This window comes from Ascaphus truei, chromosome 8, assembly GCF_040206685.1.
Source record: "Ascaphus truei isolate aAscTru1 chromosome 8, aAscTru1.hap1, whole genome shotgun sequence".
NCBI classification, from domain to species: Eukaryota; Metazoa; Chordata; class Amphibia; order Anura; family Ascaphidae; genus Ascaphus; species Ascaphus truei.
The window spans coordinates 78,613,115-78,628,500 of NC_134490.1; the positions used below are offsets into that span (position 1 = coordinate 78,613,115).

Consider the following 15,386-nt stretch of genomic DNA (forward strand, 5'->3'; position numbering starts at 1 on the left):
AACCTCATTAGGTGATCCCCTGGCAAAGGAAAAGCATAGTAAACACATTTGCTGAACCACTATCCTGGAAAGTTGAAGTCGGTTACTAAAGTACTGTAGATGGCAATATAATTTTAACTTTTGTATTTAATAATCCAACGTAATAAACTTGTACTTCAATAATAAAAACAGTTGTAGCTAGGCTCTTTAAATGGCTGACTTTGATGTTTTAAATGCAGGTGGAAAGGTTCGAAAATAACCTACTGTAGGTACATGGTGATCCACAGCTTTCAAATGTAAGTTTAAAATCGAACGTTGGTATGTAAATGTCAATAATTCTATCACAAAATATTAATTACTAAACTGTAATAGGGAAGAGAAACCTGTGGAATCAAATTTGGACATTTGGGTCAAAAACATATAGGGCTTATGCACTAAGCGCCGGGGGAAAAAATCGCCGGGCTGTTTAAATCGCCAGATTTGACAGCATTGCTATCACAGTATGCAGAACGCCCAGAATACCTGTGATAGCAACATTTGCAAACATGGCGAGTAGCCGGCGACGTGCTGATTGCCACTCTGAAAAGGGCTCACCCGCCAATTTCTTTCTGCTGACGCCTTTCCCTGCACAAATCTCACTAGAGATCCAAATATTTAATATAACATTTAATACTAGTGTATTGTGGCAGGGGCTGAACCTCGTTGATTTGAGGTCCGGGGACCCCTTACTTCCCGAGATACAGGCCCCGTTATGGGGTGCCAGTATCTCCTATGCATTTTATTCCCAAAAAAGAGAACACAGGAGCGCACCAAGTTGAGAACAAATGTAATGGTAAGTACAAAATAGCAAACAAATAGTAACTTACATATAAGTAAAATTCAGTCCGTGTAGTGGTCAATCAAACGCCTCCATGTGTCGGCATACAGTGGAATAGATGGGGGAAATGCTGGTGTAGTAGGTATCAGTCACGCGCGCTGGAGCTGAGCCGGTCGCACGCTACAGCAACTCACTTCCGGGTTCATGCGTCGTTGGAATACCCGGATGAGAAAGGACCCGTTATCCTCATCACTGTTAATAGCCGTCTCATGTGGAAAGTCTCGTAAGGAGAGTGAAGACCAATAAAGACCAATATATGGAAAAATACACTGGAGTGTAGGGTAACCAAGTGGTATGTGACCTGGTTCCTCACTCTTAATCCTTAATCTTAAGGATTAAGAGTGAGGAACCAGGTCACATACCACTTGGTTACCCTACACTCCAGTGTATTTTTCCATATATTGGTCTTTATTGGTCTTCACTCTCCTTACGAGACTTTCCACATGAGACGGCTATTAACAGTGATGAGGATAACGGGTCCTTTCTCATCCGGGTATTCCAACGACGCATGAACCCGGAAGTGAGTTGCTGTAGCGTGCGACCGGCTCAGCTCCAGCGCGCGTGACTGTTACCTACTACACCAGCATTTCCCCCATCTATTCCACTGTATGCCGACACATGGAGGCGTTTGATTGACCACTACACGGACTGAATTTTACTTATATGTAAGTTACTATTTGTTTGCTATTTTGTACTTACCATTACATTTGTTCTCAACTTGGTGCGCTCCAGTGTTCTCTTTTTTGGATATTTGGTCCACCAACGGAGGTTTCCAGCGGTGGACGTTTTCGGAGTGAGGGGAAGCAATTCTTGTCACAGGAGCTGCAAGAGGAGAGAGAGAATCAACTTGATTACCATTTTAGGAAGCAAGAGCGCAGATTGAACAACTTTTGACTGGTCATTTTATTCCCACGGCCACGTCACATTTAAATACATAGGAGATACCGGCACCCCATAACGGGGCTCTTATCTCAGGAAGCAGGGGGTCCCCGGACCTCAAATCAATGAGGTTCTGCTCCGAAGACCCACTGCTACAATACACTACTATTAAAACCCGATTAAAAAATGTAACACATTAGTTACCGTAGCGGCTATCTGCTACGGTAATGAAGCTGCTTTAATGTAATTTTTATTAATAGTGTGCGAGAGCAGGGTCTCCTGATATGAACCGCATTGATTTCAGGCTTGGGGACCACCTGCCTCCTGAGTAACTGACCCAGACACGGATGATTTAAAAATGGCGGCGATATCGGCACCCGATGCCCCATACCAGGGCCTGTAACTCGGGAAGCAGGGGGTCCCTGAGGCAGAAATCAAAGTGCTTCAGTTCAGGTGACCCCCTGCTCCCGCACACTATTAATAAAAATTACATTAAAGCACCTTCATTACCTTAGCGGATAGCTGCTAAGGCAATGAAGGGGTTAAGGCACAATAGCAGGTTTATTGAGGGCAGAGGGGGTGAGTGAAGGGGGTTCTTGGCCCTTCACTCACCCCCTCTGCCTCCAATAAACATTACAATATAAACTAACTACAAATACACAACCCACCCCCTGTGCCCCAACATAAAACATTGTAATTTTATTCTGCACAGGATTGATGCCAGAGGCCGAAGGGGGTCCTCGCGGGTGTCTGGGGGCCCTCGGGTGGTCCCTGCGGGTGTCCTCGGGTGGTCCCTGCGGGTGTCCAGGGGTCCTCGGGTGGTCCCTGTGGATGTCCGGGGGTCATCTGGTGGTGTTCGGGGGTACTCAGGTGGTCCCTGCTGGCCTGCGGTACCAATCCTGTGGGCAAATGTTTTCCCCCAATACATTGAAATAAATACACCCCCCCAACACATACAGTACTGTAATGGGCAAAATAACTATTATCCAGATAGGGATAATAGCTCATTTGCCCATTATAAAATAAAACATTAGCCAGCCAACATAAATAAAGTAAATAAACCTTTCTACTTACCCCTGCCATCATGGAGGGCGTCCTCCAATGCCAACAAGATACATGAAAAAATACAATATAATGGTCCCTAACCCCTTAATCACCATAGCGGTTAATAACTGCTATAGTAATTAAGGGGTTAACTCACCCTTCCCCGCTACCCACCCGGGAGGCCTAAACTAACACTATACCCACCCTGTACCCATTGATTGGCATAGTGGTACATCATACCCGCCTGGGGTGGGTGGTTAGGCCTCCCGGGTGAGTAGCGGTAGTTGGTGGGTTAACCCCTTAATTACTATAGCGGTTATTAACCGCTAAGGTGATTAAGGGGTTGGGGGCCATAATTTTGTATTTTTTCATGTATTCTTGCTGGCATCGGATGACATGGACCTGGAGTATGCTGATGAGGACGCCCTTCATGATGGTAGGGGTAATTAGAAAGGTTAATTTACTTTATTTATGCTGACTGGCCGTTTTATTTTATAATTGGCAAATGAGCTATTATCTGGATAATAGTTATTTTTCCCATTACAGTACTGTATGTGTTGGGGGGAAGGGGGGTAACGTTATTTCAATGTATTGGGGGAAAAATATTTCCCATGGATTGGTACCGCAGGCCAGCGTGGACACACAGGACCACCCGAGGGCCGCCAGACACCCGCGGGGACCAACTGAGGGCCCCCAGACACCAGCGGGGACCACATGAGGGCCCCCAGACACTCACAGGGACCACCCTGGGACCCCTGTCGGAGTCTGGTATCAATCCTGTGTATATATTTTTTTTTTAACAATGTATGTGGGGGCACAGGGGTGGGTTGTGTATTGGTGGTTAGTACATATTGTAATGTTTATTGGGGGGCAGAGGGGGTGAGTGAAGGGCCAAGTACCTGCTTCACTCACATCCTCTGCCCCCAATAAAGCGGCTGTTGTTCCTTAACCCCTTCATTGCCTTAGTGGTTAGCCGCCAAGATAATCAAGTGGCCTGTAAATGTATTTTTATTGCATGGATTCATGCGGGTGGCCTCCGGTGCTGATTTTAATGGGTATCTCACCGCTTCTCACCACCTTCCTGCCAATTTTTCCTGGCGGGAGGATTTTGAGAGAAAATCTCCATTCTACAGATGCGATTAGCCTCGATAAGATAATCGGGCTACTAGAATAGCACGAGTTTGAAAACCTGCCGATAAGTGGCTTCTTGCCATTCGTTTGGCGATTTGTTTTCCCCCTCAGGAATTTTTTTTGCCGAAAAGGGCTTTTATCGGCGAATTATCGGGGCTTACTAAATAGCAGTAAGCCTTTTTGGCGAAAAGACCTTGATAAGTGGCTTATCGGCGCTTACTGCATAGGCCCCATAGTATTGTTTGCAGAATATACTGTAGCTAGTTTTTTTTAATTTCATTAATTAAGTACATTCTTGTGTAGTTAGACCTCAACTTATTTTCATTAGATTTTATTTTTTCACTCCAGGGCTCAATACATTTAGGACATCTGAAACTTTCCAAAATGAGTGGTTCAGTGTGTGTTGGTCACTATAGAAATGTACAGGCAAAACTTTGCACCTTTTTTTTATGAATCGCTTGGGTTTATATTTAAAATCCCCTCAACCCAAGAAGGCAGAAAGTACTGTGCAAGGTATGAGGTTTAGAACACTAGGTGTTTTATATAATACCAAGCATTCTGACTTCAGTCACGCTCGTACATCAGCAACCATCAGGTCATTTATTGACATGAGAAAACATAGCTGACATGCCCTTGCATGCTATTGACATTCCTCTCCTGCTTTTCATTAGACACAGGACAAGCTACAGGAGGCGATGGAGACCAAAAAAGATCAAAAACATGCGTCGTTTTGTAGAAAACAACTCCGAAAAAGCCCAGGAGGAATAAATCAGAAGATTGTTTATTTTTGCAGCAAGATAAAAACTCTTCAAGAGAGAACTTGTGGGTCTTAGCAGAATATGGGATAGTGTAGAGCAACCTCTATCGGTTGTGTGTCGCCACAAAAAACAGGAACATGAGCTATGTACAATGGAAAGGGTGCAACTTGTCATTTGGCGGGATATGGATTACAATCACAATCTTTAAAGGTGCAACAAATGTCTCATAGGTGGCCGAAAGACAACATTTAATAATGAACCTAACAAATATAATTGGCTTCTTTAAACAAATGTAACCATGTTTACAGCAAAGATGTAGCTGATTTTTCTCTTTTGAAAGTTAAGTATTCATTTTCTTTAGGGGGAACTCAATGGGAGAGTATTTGTCAATTAAGTATTTCCTCTAACCTTAGGTCCCCTTATCCATGTCAGAGCCAAAAAGATAAAGGAAGGGGTACAGAAGAGGTATGTCTCTGCAAATTCTTATTGAACAGCGATACAGGTACTATGGAGTACTTAGAATAAATCAAACTTTTTTTTATTTTTTTTAAATACAATTACAGGTGTTGAATTTTGGTAACAAAATTCAGTAACACATTTGGTAACATCAATCTCCCCATTAGTACACTTTGGTCCTGGTTGGAACTGCCTTTTTAAATAACTGTCCAGAAATGTAGGGAGTACGCATTCCATTGAGGGAGATTCACTATGCTGTGATAAGGGGTATCAGAGTTTGATCCCAGCCCAACCGCTATTCAAGTTAATGACAGGTAACGCAGCATCAAGCTCCGATACCCCTCATTATAGCACTCTGAATCCCGGGGAGTAGTCATTTTCAAACATTACTTTAACAAATGGAAAGCAATGAATTGTGATGTATGAAAACAAAATAAAAAACAAATCATAAAAAACAAAAATCAGTAAAACGTTTGCTGTGTATTTTTTTTTTTAACAGAAATGAATTACAGTACATACCTTGCTAATGCAGATCCTTTGACATTGTTTACCTATTTGTATGTGCACAAACAAAAACAGAAAGGCCAGCGCCGTAACCAATGCATCTTATCACACACACATACGTTTAATAGGTACAGCTAGTACAGGGTATAAAACGCAAATAGATATAGTGAGTATGCTAATGTTTTCTTCTCTGTCTCTAATCCACATTTAACTCAAGGGATAGGCTTCGTCACATTAGAAAGACTGTCCACAGTATTTTTAATCATCATACGATGGTGGAACATATCACAGTTTTTTCATAGGATATACTGTATCTGCAAATATCTAACCACCTTAACGAACATCTAATTATCGTCAATAGAAAAATGTTGAAGTAAAACTATAGTCAATTTGTGAACTTGATAACCGATAATGTACTCAAAAAAGAATTTCATTCTGTTGACCTTTTCTCTCTCCCTTCCTTGGGGGTGATCTGAACCAGAAGATATCTTAGTATGAAGCTATCTCTAACAACCCTCTCATACCAACAATTATTGATATTTAAAGAGAGAGCATTTGCCCTTTTCCAGGATGGCTACTAATTCTCAGTTGCTGCCTGGCTCGTTGAAAGTTTTCTGCTGGAGGCAATTTGGAGCACTCAGCAATACTGGTTCATCTATGAAACTCTGGTGGAACATTGGAGATGAAGATGCCAATGATAAACCAGTGGACGTCTTTCACATTTAAAACAGCAATCCTGGCAAAATGTGAAATTATTCTTTTAAATAATTGGATCCAGGGGTTGAACGGTGCTATTTTCAGCTCCACGGACTTCCAACATATTCCGCAGCGCGGTACAATGGAGGTACAGAGTGAATGACAAACAGAATGAGATACAAAAAAGGACAAATACAAAAAGTTTATAATCTATAAGAAATAAAGGGGCAATCTTGAAGCAAAAGGCAAAGTGGCTGCTCCTGGTGGGATGGCTTAAGCCTCAGGCTTATGCCTCAGGATGGAATATGTCCCTTCCGCACAGCTAGTCCCATTAAGATTTGCAGATGTGGAGGATATGGGGTGTTAGATAGCAAGCAATTTGGTCCAGCCGCAAAGCTAGTCCCAATAGGATTCGGGAGGGGGGGGGGGGGGAGAGAGAGAGCATGTTAGGGATGTGCCAGATAGGCTTCCTTAAAAATTAGAGTTTGCCATGAGTTTCAAATGTCAAAGCTGTGGGAGAGTCTGAAGGTGCATGGTAGGGAATTCCAAAGAGAGAATGTAGAATGAGAGCAATATTGTAGGTGGGAGTGAGAAGAGGTAATAAAGCAAGAGTTGAGGTGGATGTCATGGGCAGAACGGAGAGGGCATATTTCGAGATGAGGGTGAGATGTAAGGGGGCTTACAAGTCAGAGCTAGGGTTTAAAATGTAATTTTAGAGGATATGGGAAGCCAGTGTAGAGTTTTACATAGTGGAGCAGCAGAAGTGGAGCAGTGAGGTAGACATCTCTGGCAGCATTTTGGTTGGATTAGAGTTGGAAAAGGCGGGCAAGGGGAATGCCAATAAGGAGAAGCTTGCAGTATTCAAGGCGGGACAGAATAAGTGAGTGAATTAGAATTTTAATTGTTGGGTTAGATATGAGAAAAGGGCATATCCTAGCAATATTTCGGAAGATGATGGCAGCACTTATTGAGGGCTTGAATGTAAGGAATAAAGGAGAGGGTAGAGTCAAAGATAACCCTTAGGCAGCAGGTTTGGTGTGTTGATGAGATTGTGGATTATTGATAGTGACGGAGAGTTTTGGTTTACGGGTGACACTGGAAGGGGGAAAGATTATTAGTTCGGTTTTGGACATGTTAAGTTTCAGGAAATGGTGAGACATCCAGAGGACAAGAGAGAGGGAGAGAGTTCAGTGGAGAGGTAGATTTGGGTGTCATCAGCATAGAGAAGGACTGTGGAATCTCTCCAAGGGATGGTAAAATATGTGGAAATAAAAGAAAATAAATTATGGTGCAGTATATCAGTCAATGCAGATGTAAAACCATGACATGTAACATTAACAACACAATACAAACATGACAAACTCACATTAACACAAGCCAGACTATAAATAATGAAAAGCTATTTATTAACAACTATGCAGGGTTCCGTGGTATGCAGACATCAATCCGGGGGTGGGGGGTAAAACCGTTGCCCTACTCACACGATATGAAATGTTTTCAAGCAGTAAGGCTGGAGACACAGTCCCTGGTAGTCGCAAGATGGCGACCGGAGTCTTCTCACTAGCGTCCCACGTGACGGGGATGCAGTGTAGAGCCGCATGGACCGCAGGAGCTGTACCACCAGGCGGACGTGACGTCGCGCTCCTTCCTCCTTCCGCCAAAGTTCTGTCCTCTTACTTGTCTCGTCCCCCACAACACAACCGGATACTGAGCTGCTGCTACCGGGAACCACACTCCAACTCTAAAATCAATTCTTCCCAACGCGTTTCATACGCATGCGCGCACTTTCTCAAGGGATGTCACTGCCCCTAGGTCTGGGTGGTTTAAATACCCATGGTCCATGCTTCTAATTGGTTATAAATGTACATGGTGATATTTAACCACATAGTTACCAGGGTAGGGGTGGCGAACAACAAAGCCTGGCTAGCATACATATATACATAAAAAAATCACATACCACGGAACCCTGCATAGTTGTTAATAAATAGCTTTTCATTATTTATAGTCTGGCTTGTGTTAATGTGAGTTTGTCTAGTTTGTCATGTTTGTATTGTGTTGTTAATGTTACATGTCATGGTTTTACATCTGCATTGACTGATATACTGCACCATAATTTATTTTCTTTTATTTCCACATATTTTACCATCCCTTGGAGAGATTCCACAGTCCGTTTGTATACCCATTGACCATCCAAGGACATCAATTGGACTATCACCTAATTGGTTTGGATTTCAATATTTTTATTGTTATATTTGGCGCCGGCATTCTCCTTTTTCTCTATGCCATCCCACTGACTGTACTGTCAGTATCTGTCTGGCTGCCATTATTGTTTATTCATTTGAATTTCACGTGTGTCCCAATAGGGGTATTGTTATTTTTAGCGCTGTTTTGCACCGTCTTTCTTTTGCCATCAGCATAGAGAAGATACTGAAAGCCAGAAGATTGTGTTAGTTCACAAAGAGAATGGGGTATGGGGTGAGAAGAGCAGAGGGCCAAAGGAAGGGCCTTGCTGGATCCCGACAGAAAGAGGGCGTGAAGAGGAAGAGACACCAGAGAATGAAACACTAAAAGAGTGGTTGGATAGATAGGACTTGAACAGGAGAGGACAACATCACCGAGCCCAATGGAGTGGAGAGTGTGCAGGAGAAGGGGGTGATCAACAATGTTGAAGGCAGCAGACAAATCCAGGAGAATTAAGGAGAAATTACCATTAGACTAAGCTGCAAGTAGGTAATTGGCCACTTTTGTTAGTACTGTCTCTCTGGAGTGTAGAGCAGGTGAGCGCAAACTTTTTAAGCTGCGCCCCCCTGCCAGGCCTCCCCCGGTCTCGCGTCCCCTCTCCTACCTTCCACGTGTCAAATGACGCTCCGGGGTCGCGTTACGTCACGACTCCGCGGCGTCAATGGAGACGCGTGCATGTTTAAAGGAAGATGTGAATGTGCCAGAAATATGAGAGGTTAAAAAGGCGAGTTAAGGTTGGACTTAATGTGCCAGAGAGGGAATAGCATCAAGGGGGCAGGTTGTAAAGTGAGATTTTGAAAGAAGCACAGAGACCTCTTCCTCAGTCACAGGGGATATGAGTGGAGGGTGGATTTAGGTGTGCAAAAGGAGGGAGGTGATTTGTGTGGAGCCTGACATGAAGAGATGCCATGTCTGATGGACTCAATCTTATCTGTGTAGGTGGCAAGGTCTTGGGCTGAGAAGGAGGAAGATGGTGCCGGTGCAGTTGGGCAGAGAAGGGAGTTAATGGTTTTAAATAGGTATTGGGGGTTAGAGGACAACGTTCGCATGAGAGAAGAAAAGTAGGTTTGCTTGGCAAGGGAAAGGTAAATATAGAAAGGACAAGAACCCATTGAAAGCACTCAATATCCCCTAAATGTGTAGTGATAAATATATTAAAAATAATCTTTAATGCTTTGCTGATTAAAATAATGGGTGTTAAAATACATCAATTGACACACATATATATAAACCCTACTGATGAGTATATAGGATACTCCGGGTTGGTAAAGTTAGGGAGACATATGAGGTTAATTAGATCAAAACGTTCCCAGGGATCTGATATGCAGTATTCCCTTATGGTGGTAATTAGGTATACACTGGTGTAGGGGGAAAGCTAACTGAAAGCCTGTCCTGATTGACAGACAGGTATAAAGGTAATAACGTGAGAAGATGTAATTTTACTCACAATGGTGGTATGCAGATAAATGAATCGGCGCAGTATATCTGGTATGTCCTCACTATGCGTGGGGTAATGGGTCCTTAATCACCTGACAACAGCTAAATTGCTCCAAAAGTACAAGAGCTAGCTGAAATACAGAGTGAAATTACAGCGGTGTATAGATTCCTGTCGACATTGTGGTTGTCTGTATGCCTGTGCGCATATTTATGAATGCGCTTCCACTGTCTTAGAATACTATTACCACCGAGACCTCTGTATAGTGTGGTTCACCTATCTTTTTAGTCAAAGATAGGTGCAAGGTGAGTGTATGATGAGGTTTGCTAAGTGAATATTCTGCCAATATGCAGAGATGTATACACAGAGTACTGCTGGCTGACTGAACAGTTGTATACACAGAGTGTAGGGCAGTGTTATAGGAGGAGAGTATGAATTTATAGTGGAGGAAATCGACTTTAGAGAGTGATTTCCTCCACTAAAATTCAGCAGTGCGTGAGCACTTTTGGAGGTAGTGGGTAGAGATTGTAGAGATTGTATTTTGACCAGTCTTGTCTAAGGATAATAAAAGGGGAATGAGAAATTTGGTAGTCCACGCCGGCGTTTGGCTGCAGAGAGACCCTCCGCCACAGCTATTTCTACGATAAGGTAAGTTTAAGGGTAGGGGGTTAACTTTAGGGGTTTTATCGGTTAAGGCTTAGAGTAAGGGATTTTAGGATAAGGGGTTAAGGTTATTAGGGTAGGAGTATCGTTTGTATTAAGGGTTAAGATTAGGTTTTACGGTAAGGGCTAAGGTTAGGGACTTATCTTGGTGACGAAGCGACTGACAGCGAGGTCACTTGCAGCTAAATGATGGTAGTCACTTGGTCGCAGCTAAACGTCCGTGACCAAATGTCCTAGACCAGATGAAAGTGTACTGTTGTATAGAGAGGTTACCAGGTCTGGGCAGGCAAGGTTAGGCCGTGTCCATAGTCAGCCCGACATTGCGTGCGCTGCAAACAAAATGCTGTAAGGCAATGAGCACGGCGCGACAGCCGGGTCACGTGCGTGGCTCAGCCAATGAGGGCGAACCGCTCACGTGACATCTCGGGCACGCCCCCAAGAATTGAATTAGAGCTTCTCTTGGTCGCGTCTCCTCCTTCAGACCCCGCAGGCCACGGATCGCCTGTGCAGCAGGTGCGCGAGACGCCACGTGCGACGTTGCACACGCCTACTATATACAAGGCCTTAAGAGCTGGGAGGAGACGTGACAATGTTGCTATATTCCAGGACTGGTGACTTCAGGGAGCTTACAAAGATTCATCTTAAAATCCTTAAAACTCTAAACTTAAAAATGAACCCTGGGTTATCAAGTACTTGACTAAATTCTGAAACTCTTTGCTAAGAGGTATATATGCACAATTATTTCTTTACATTTTGTGCAATGTATTTAAAAGGGATCACTGTGTGAAAATGCTAGTATTGATGAAAGCTTTTGCACGGCTATTCAAGTCTTGTTAATAAAAATCAAGACTATAATCATGAGAACATTGACTTATTTTTGCACATAAAAAGGCTGTTCGTGCAAAGACTCTTCCAGACCAGTTGCATAAACATAAGCTGCTTGCTGTATATTGGATTTGGCGTTTAACTGGGCTTTCAAGATGTAAAAGAATTAACCTCAAGTTCTCCTTAGAAGCCGTCAATCGCTCCTTGACCATCATGCCACCTTCAACATGTGTTGACATCAGGAAATGAAAAAGGGGCAAGCAGCGACATAAATTTATTTCGTAAAACATTCATACTTATAAAGAATTAGCTATAAGGGTATTATTTCTTCTATTAATGAGCATTGTTCTAAAGTATAACAAATTAAGATAGATTCTACTAACTGCAGTGCTAAACTCTTGATACAAAACATAATACTGTAGAAAGTGACGTGCTTATACCGTAAAATGTAATATATCCATGGACACTGTTGCATCAAGAAGGTAACAACCTGCATGGTTCTTTGAGACATTCTTAAATATCCTTTCAAGAGAAGACTATTAGTATATTATTTAACTTTATAATATTACCAAAATGGCGAAGACTCAAGTTAGAAGCTTATAAACAAAGCACAAGAGGGTGGTATTATAACGTAGAAATATGTGGGTTTGTATACTACATTATATCACATATGTGTCAGAACTAGAACAAAACAGACTTATTTAAAAAAAAATTGCATAAGTAGAAGCCAGAGACCGTTTACATGCGGCTGCACATTGAATTCCCTTTCATTATCCTGCGCACAAACTTCTGGATTTTATTTAATACAGTAATAATTTCTTACCCATTGAAACCAGTATTATTAATCATGACCGATCAACGCTTCCTGTTAATAAATGTCAATCTTTACGCAACTTTATTTATGCCTTAAATATGTCCACTGTAATTATTGAGTTCAACATACATATATCTACAGTACTCTTACTCCATTTTTTATTACATTTGACTAGTGAAAAAGGAAGTAGCCAGAGGAAATAATAATAACTTAAATTATATAGCGCTTTTCTCCCAATGGGACTCACGGCGCCTCACAGTTACAAACAGGGAAAAAGAAGAAAACATTTAACTTTATAAAAAGAGACCAAAAATAAGGAAAGATACAATACAGAATGGGATGGCACTGTAGCTATTACATTTCGGACAGGTTGTGGTTTGTTAATTAAATGTCTGGATAAACAGGTAGGTCTTTAGCCTGTTTTTATAAATTTCCAGAGATGGGGCCTCTCGAACTGAACGAGGCAGACTTTTCCAAAGAGTGGGAGCAATGTGGCTAAAAGCTCGGGCCCCACATGAAGCCAAGGAGATTCCGGGAACTGCTAGGAATCCTTCATCTGCAGATGGAAGTGAGCGAACTAGGGAACTAGAAGCTCTTTCTGATCCTTTCAGCAGCAGGTCACCTTGTCGCGCCTCTCCCAGCTGGGCACCTACGCCGCATATCCTCAGCGTCTCTCCCAGCCACAGGGCATGGCACCTCTGTCGCTCCGTCACGCGGCCCGTCATCAACCAGGAAGCCGCGCGGTCCCGGGAAATTTACAAATGTGCCATGTACGTTGGAGGTGCCCTGTGGCTGGGAGAGGCGCCAAGGACATGCTGCATTTGAGGTGCCCGGCTGGGAGAGGAGCTGAGGACATGCAGAAGGCAGTGACGGTGAAGTGGCCTGCGGTGACTCGCCCTGCAGTCAATAGTAATAACGGCGGAGCACCAGTGGCGATTTGGTCGTGGCCAAACGTGCTAGACTGCTTTCAGATAGCTGGGAGCCTTCATGTAGTGCTTTGCAAGCCAATCTTGCAATAAATTTGCCACTTTACAGGCAGCCAGTGCAGAGAACGGAAAACAGGTGTCATGTGGCAAGAACGGGTCTGGTTAATTAACAACCTGGCCACAGCATTCTGCCCTAGCTGCAGCTCTTCTTCGGAAGACCCAGGTAGAGTGCATTGTAGTAGTCCAGGCGTGAGGACACAAAGTCGTGGACAAGGGTAGTAAGATCATCTGGGGGGGTGGGGGAGGGGAGATCAAGTACTTAATCCTGGCTGTTCTTTATGTGGAAGAATGAAGATTTGATCCAGGCTGACAACTGTTTAAGGGTCAAGTCACCGTCAAGTACAACACCAAGATTCCACACACAACAGAGTTTAGCAACTGGGAAGCCCCAAGCTTAAGGCCAGTTTGTTGACCTAGTTGCAGTCTTGTTAACTATGCAGACAACATAGGAGATAGGATAAAACCCTGTGGCATTCCACATTACAGGGGCATTAGTGCAGAGGAGTACACTCCTTAAGGTACGCTCTGTGACCTGCCAGTGAAAAAGAGAGAAAAGATCTGAATCAGCTGAGAACTGTGCCAAGTAGTCCATAGAAATCCTTCAGGCACCAAGGATTAAGATCCCATAGTCCACGGTATCAAATGCTGCAGAGGTTGAGGAGTACTAAGATAGACCAGTCACCTCTGTCCCTCACTTCCAGATAATTATCTAGCACACGAATCAGAGCTGCTGGAATAGGTAATAAATATCATGGGTTGATAGATGGATTTCCAGTTTGGTTGCCACCACTTTCTCAATAACCTTCACCGAATCTGGAAAGATCCCTGTCTGCAGAGAGTACAGGACTATTTTGGCAAACACTGAGCCGATTACAGCAACATCGACTAAGAGAAGGCGTGTTGGCACTGGGTTCAAATCACAGGTAGTGGGGATGCAACCCCTGGATTGTTTACACAATGTCTTCTACATCCAGATGGTCAAAGCGAGTCCATAAAGTCAGAGAACCGGAATTTTCATGTCTGGAATACTGACAGTTATTACAGAGCACAGTCAGGCCCCCAGCCCAGATGGAGGCTACTTTATCAGAGAAGTGAGCAAAATCATGACATCGAGACTGTGAAAAGGCTTCACCAGACTGCAGACATGCTGGTTTGCAGAGCCTCTCCACGGTGCGGAATAGTGGAGCTGGTCTATTGTCCGCTGGCATGATCTCACCTGACTTCATACTAGTAATTGTGGACTGGTATTTTGTGATGTAGACAATCAGTTTCAGCTTGTCCTCAACCATACAAGACCTTCGCCTGTACCATTCAAGCCTGCAACCCTTCTTCAATTTTCTAATAGAACTGTCAAACGAAGGGGTGTGGTGGTGTGAGATGAGGGCTCGTATGAGAGCATGAGCGATAGTATCAATTGTGGCCTCCACATTGTTATTGTAGTAATGGACAAGAGCACTGGGATCCATGCAGGCACACAATATGCCAGGGAAATGCAAGTTCCCCGTCAGGCGCTGGGGAGTCACACCCCTCAATGGTCGATACCTGGTAACCTCCATGGACGAGGGCATATTTGGGTGGGTGGCTGTGATTGAGAACAAAATGGATTAGTGGTCAGACCAGACAACCGGGTCTATTTTTAGGTCTGAGATTTCTAAAGCGGTCTGGAAAACAAGATCAAGTGTGTGTCCACTTCTATGAGCAGCAGAGCCAACAAGTTGCGTGAAGCCCAAAGCATTCATTGTGTGGTGGAGGTCTTGTCTAAGATTGAAATCAAGCCCTTCCCAAGTCTAAGTTAAGAAAATACATTTAAAATACTTTTAGGTGTCCGTTTTGGGTACAAAAAGTATTAACTTACGCAGATGACACCCCTTAAAAGTTTTACTGGTATTTGTTCAGTTTGGTCCTAGAAAGGATTGCCCCTTTAAATAAGCATTCTCTTTCATTTCAGAAATTATTTGTGCTAAAAAAAACTTTTAGCTTAAAATTATGACTTGGATTTAGCAGCAAATCTTATTTTTCCTGTAACGGATGACAAATGACAGTACTTTTCTAAATTAAAACATGACATAGACAGGTTTACACTATGAACCCCTTTTTT

At 43.2% G+C, this 15,386-nt stretch overlaps 3 protein-coding genes across 7 annotated transcripts in view; 1 reads left to right on the forward strand and 2 right to left on the reverse strand.

Moving 5' to 3' along the window:
- PDE6C (phosphodiesterase 6C) overlaps positions 1 to 5,220 on the forward strand; it is a 53,705-nt gene extending 48,485 nt beyond the window's left edge. Inside the window, exons 22-23 of one of the 2 annotated variants that reach the window (XM_075612796.1) lie at positions 219 to 275; positions 4,582 to 5,220. In XM_075612796.1, coding sequence (XP_075468911.1) covers positions 219 to 238 — 20 coding nt within the window. In that variant the 3' untranslated portion in view covers positions 239 to 275; positions 4,582 to 5,220. The remainder of the gene's footprint in view (positions 1 to 218; positions 276 to 4,581) is intronic. The other variant, XM_075612794.1, reaches the window with a different exon arrangement.
- Positions 1 to 15,386, reverse strand: part of RBP4 (retinol binding protein 4) — a 534,850-nt gene that overhangs the window by 70,023 nt on the left and 449,441 nt on the right. The window lies entirely within an intron of this gene.
- Positions 1,618 to 15,386, reverse strand: part of LOC142502029 (protein FRA10AC1 homolog) — a 54,948-nt gene continuing 41,179 nt past the window's right edge. Inside the window, exon 15 of one of the 3 annotated variants that reach the window (XM_075612798.1) lies at positions 1,618 to 1,678. The gene's annotated coding sequence lies outside the window, so the exon portion shown is untranslated. Of the gene's footprint in view, positions 1,679 to 10,306; positions 14,871 to 15,386 lie in introns of those variants that run through there. The other 2 variants (XM_075612799.1, XM_075612797.1) reach the window with 2 other exon arrangements.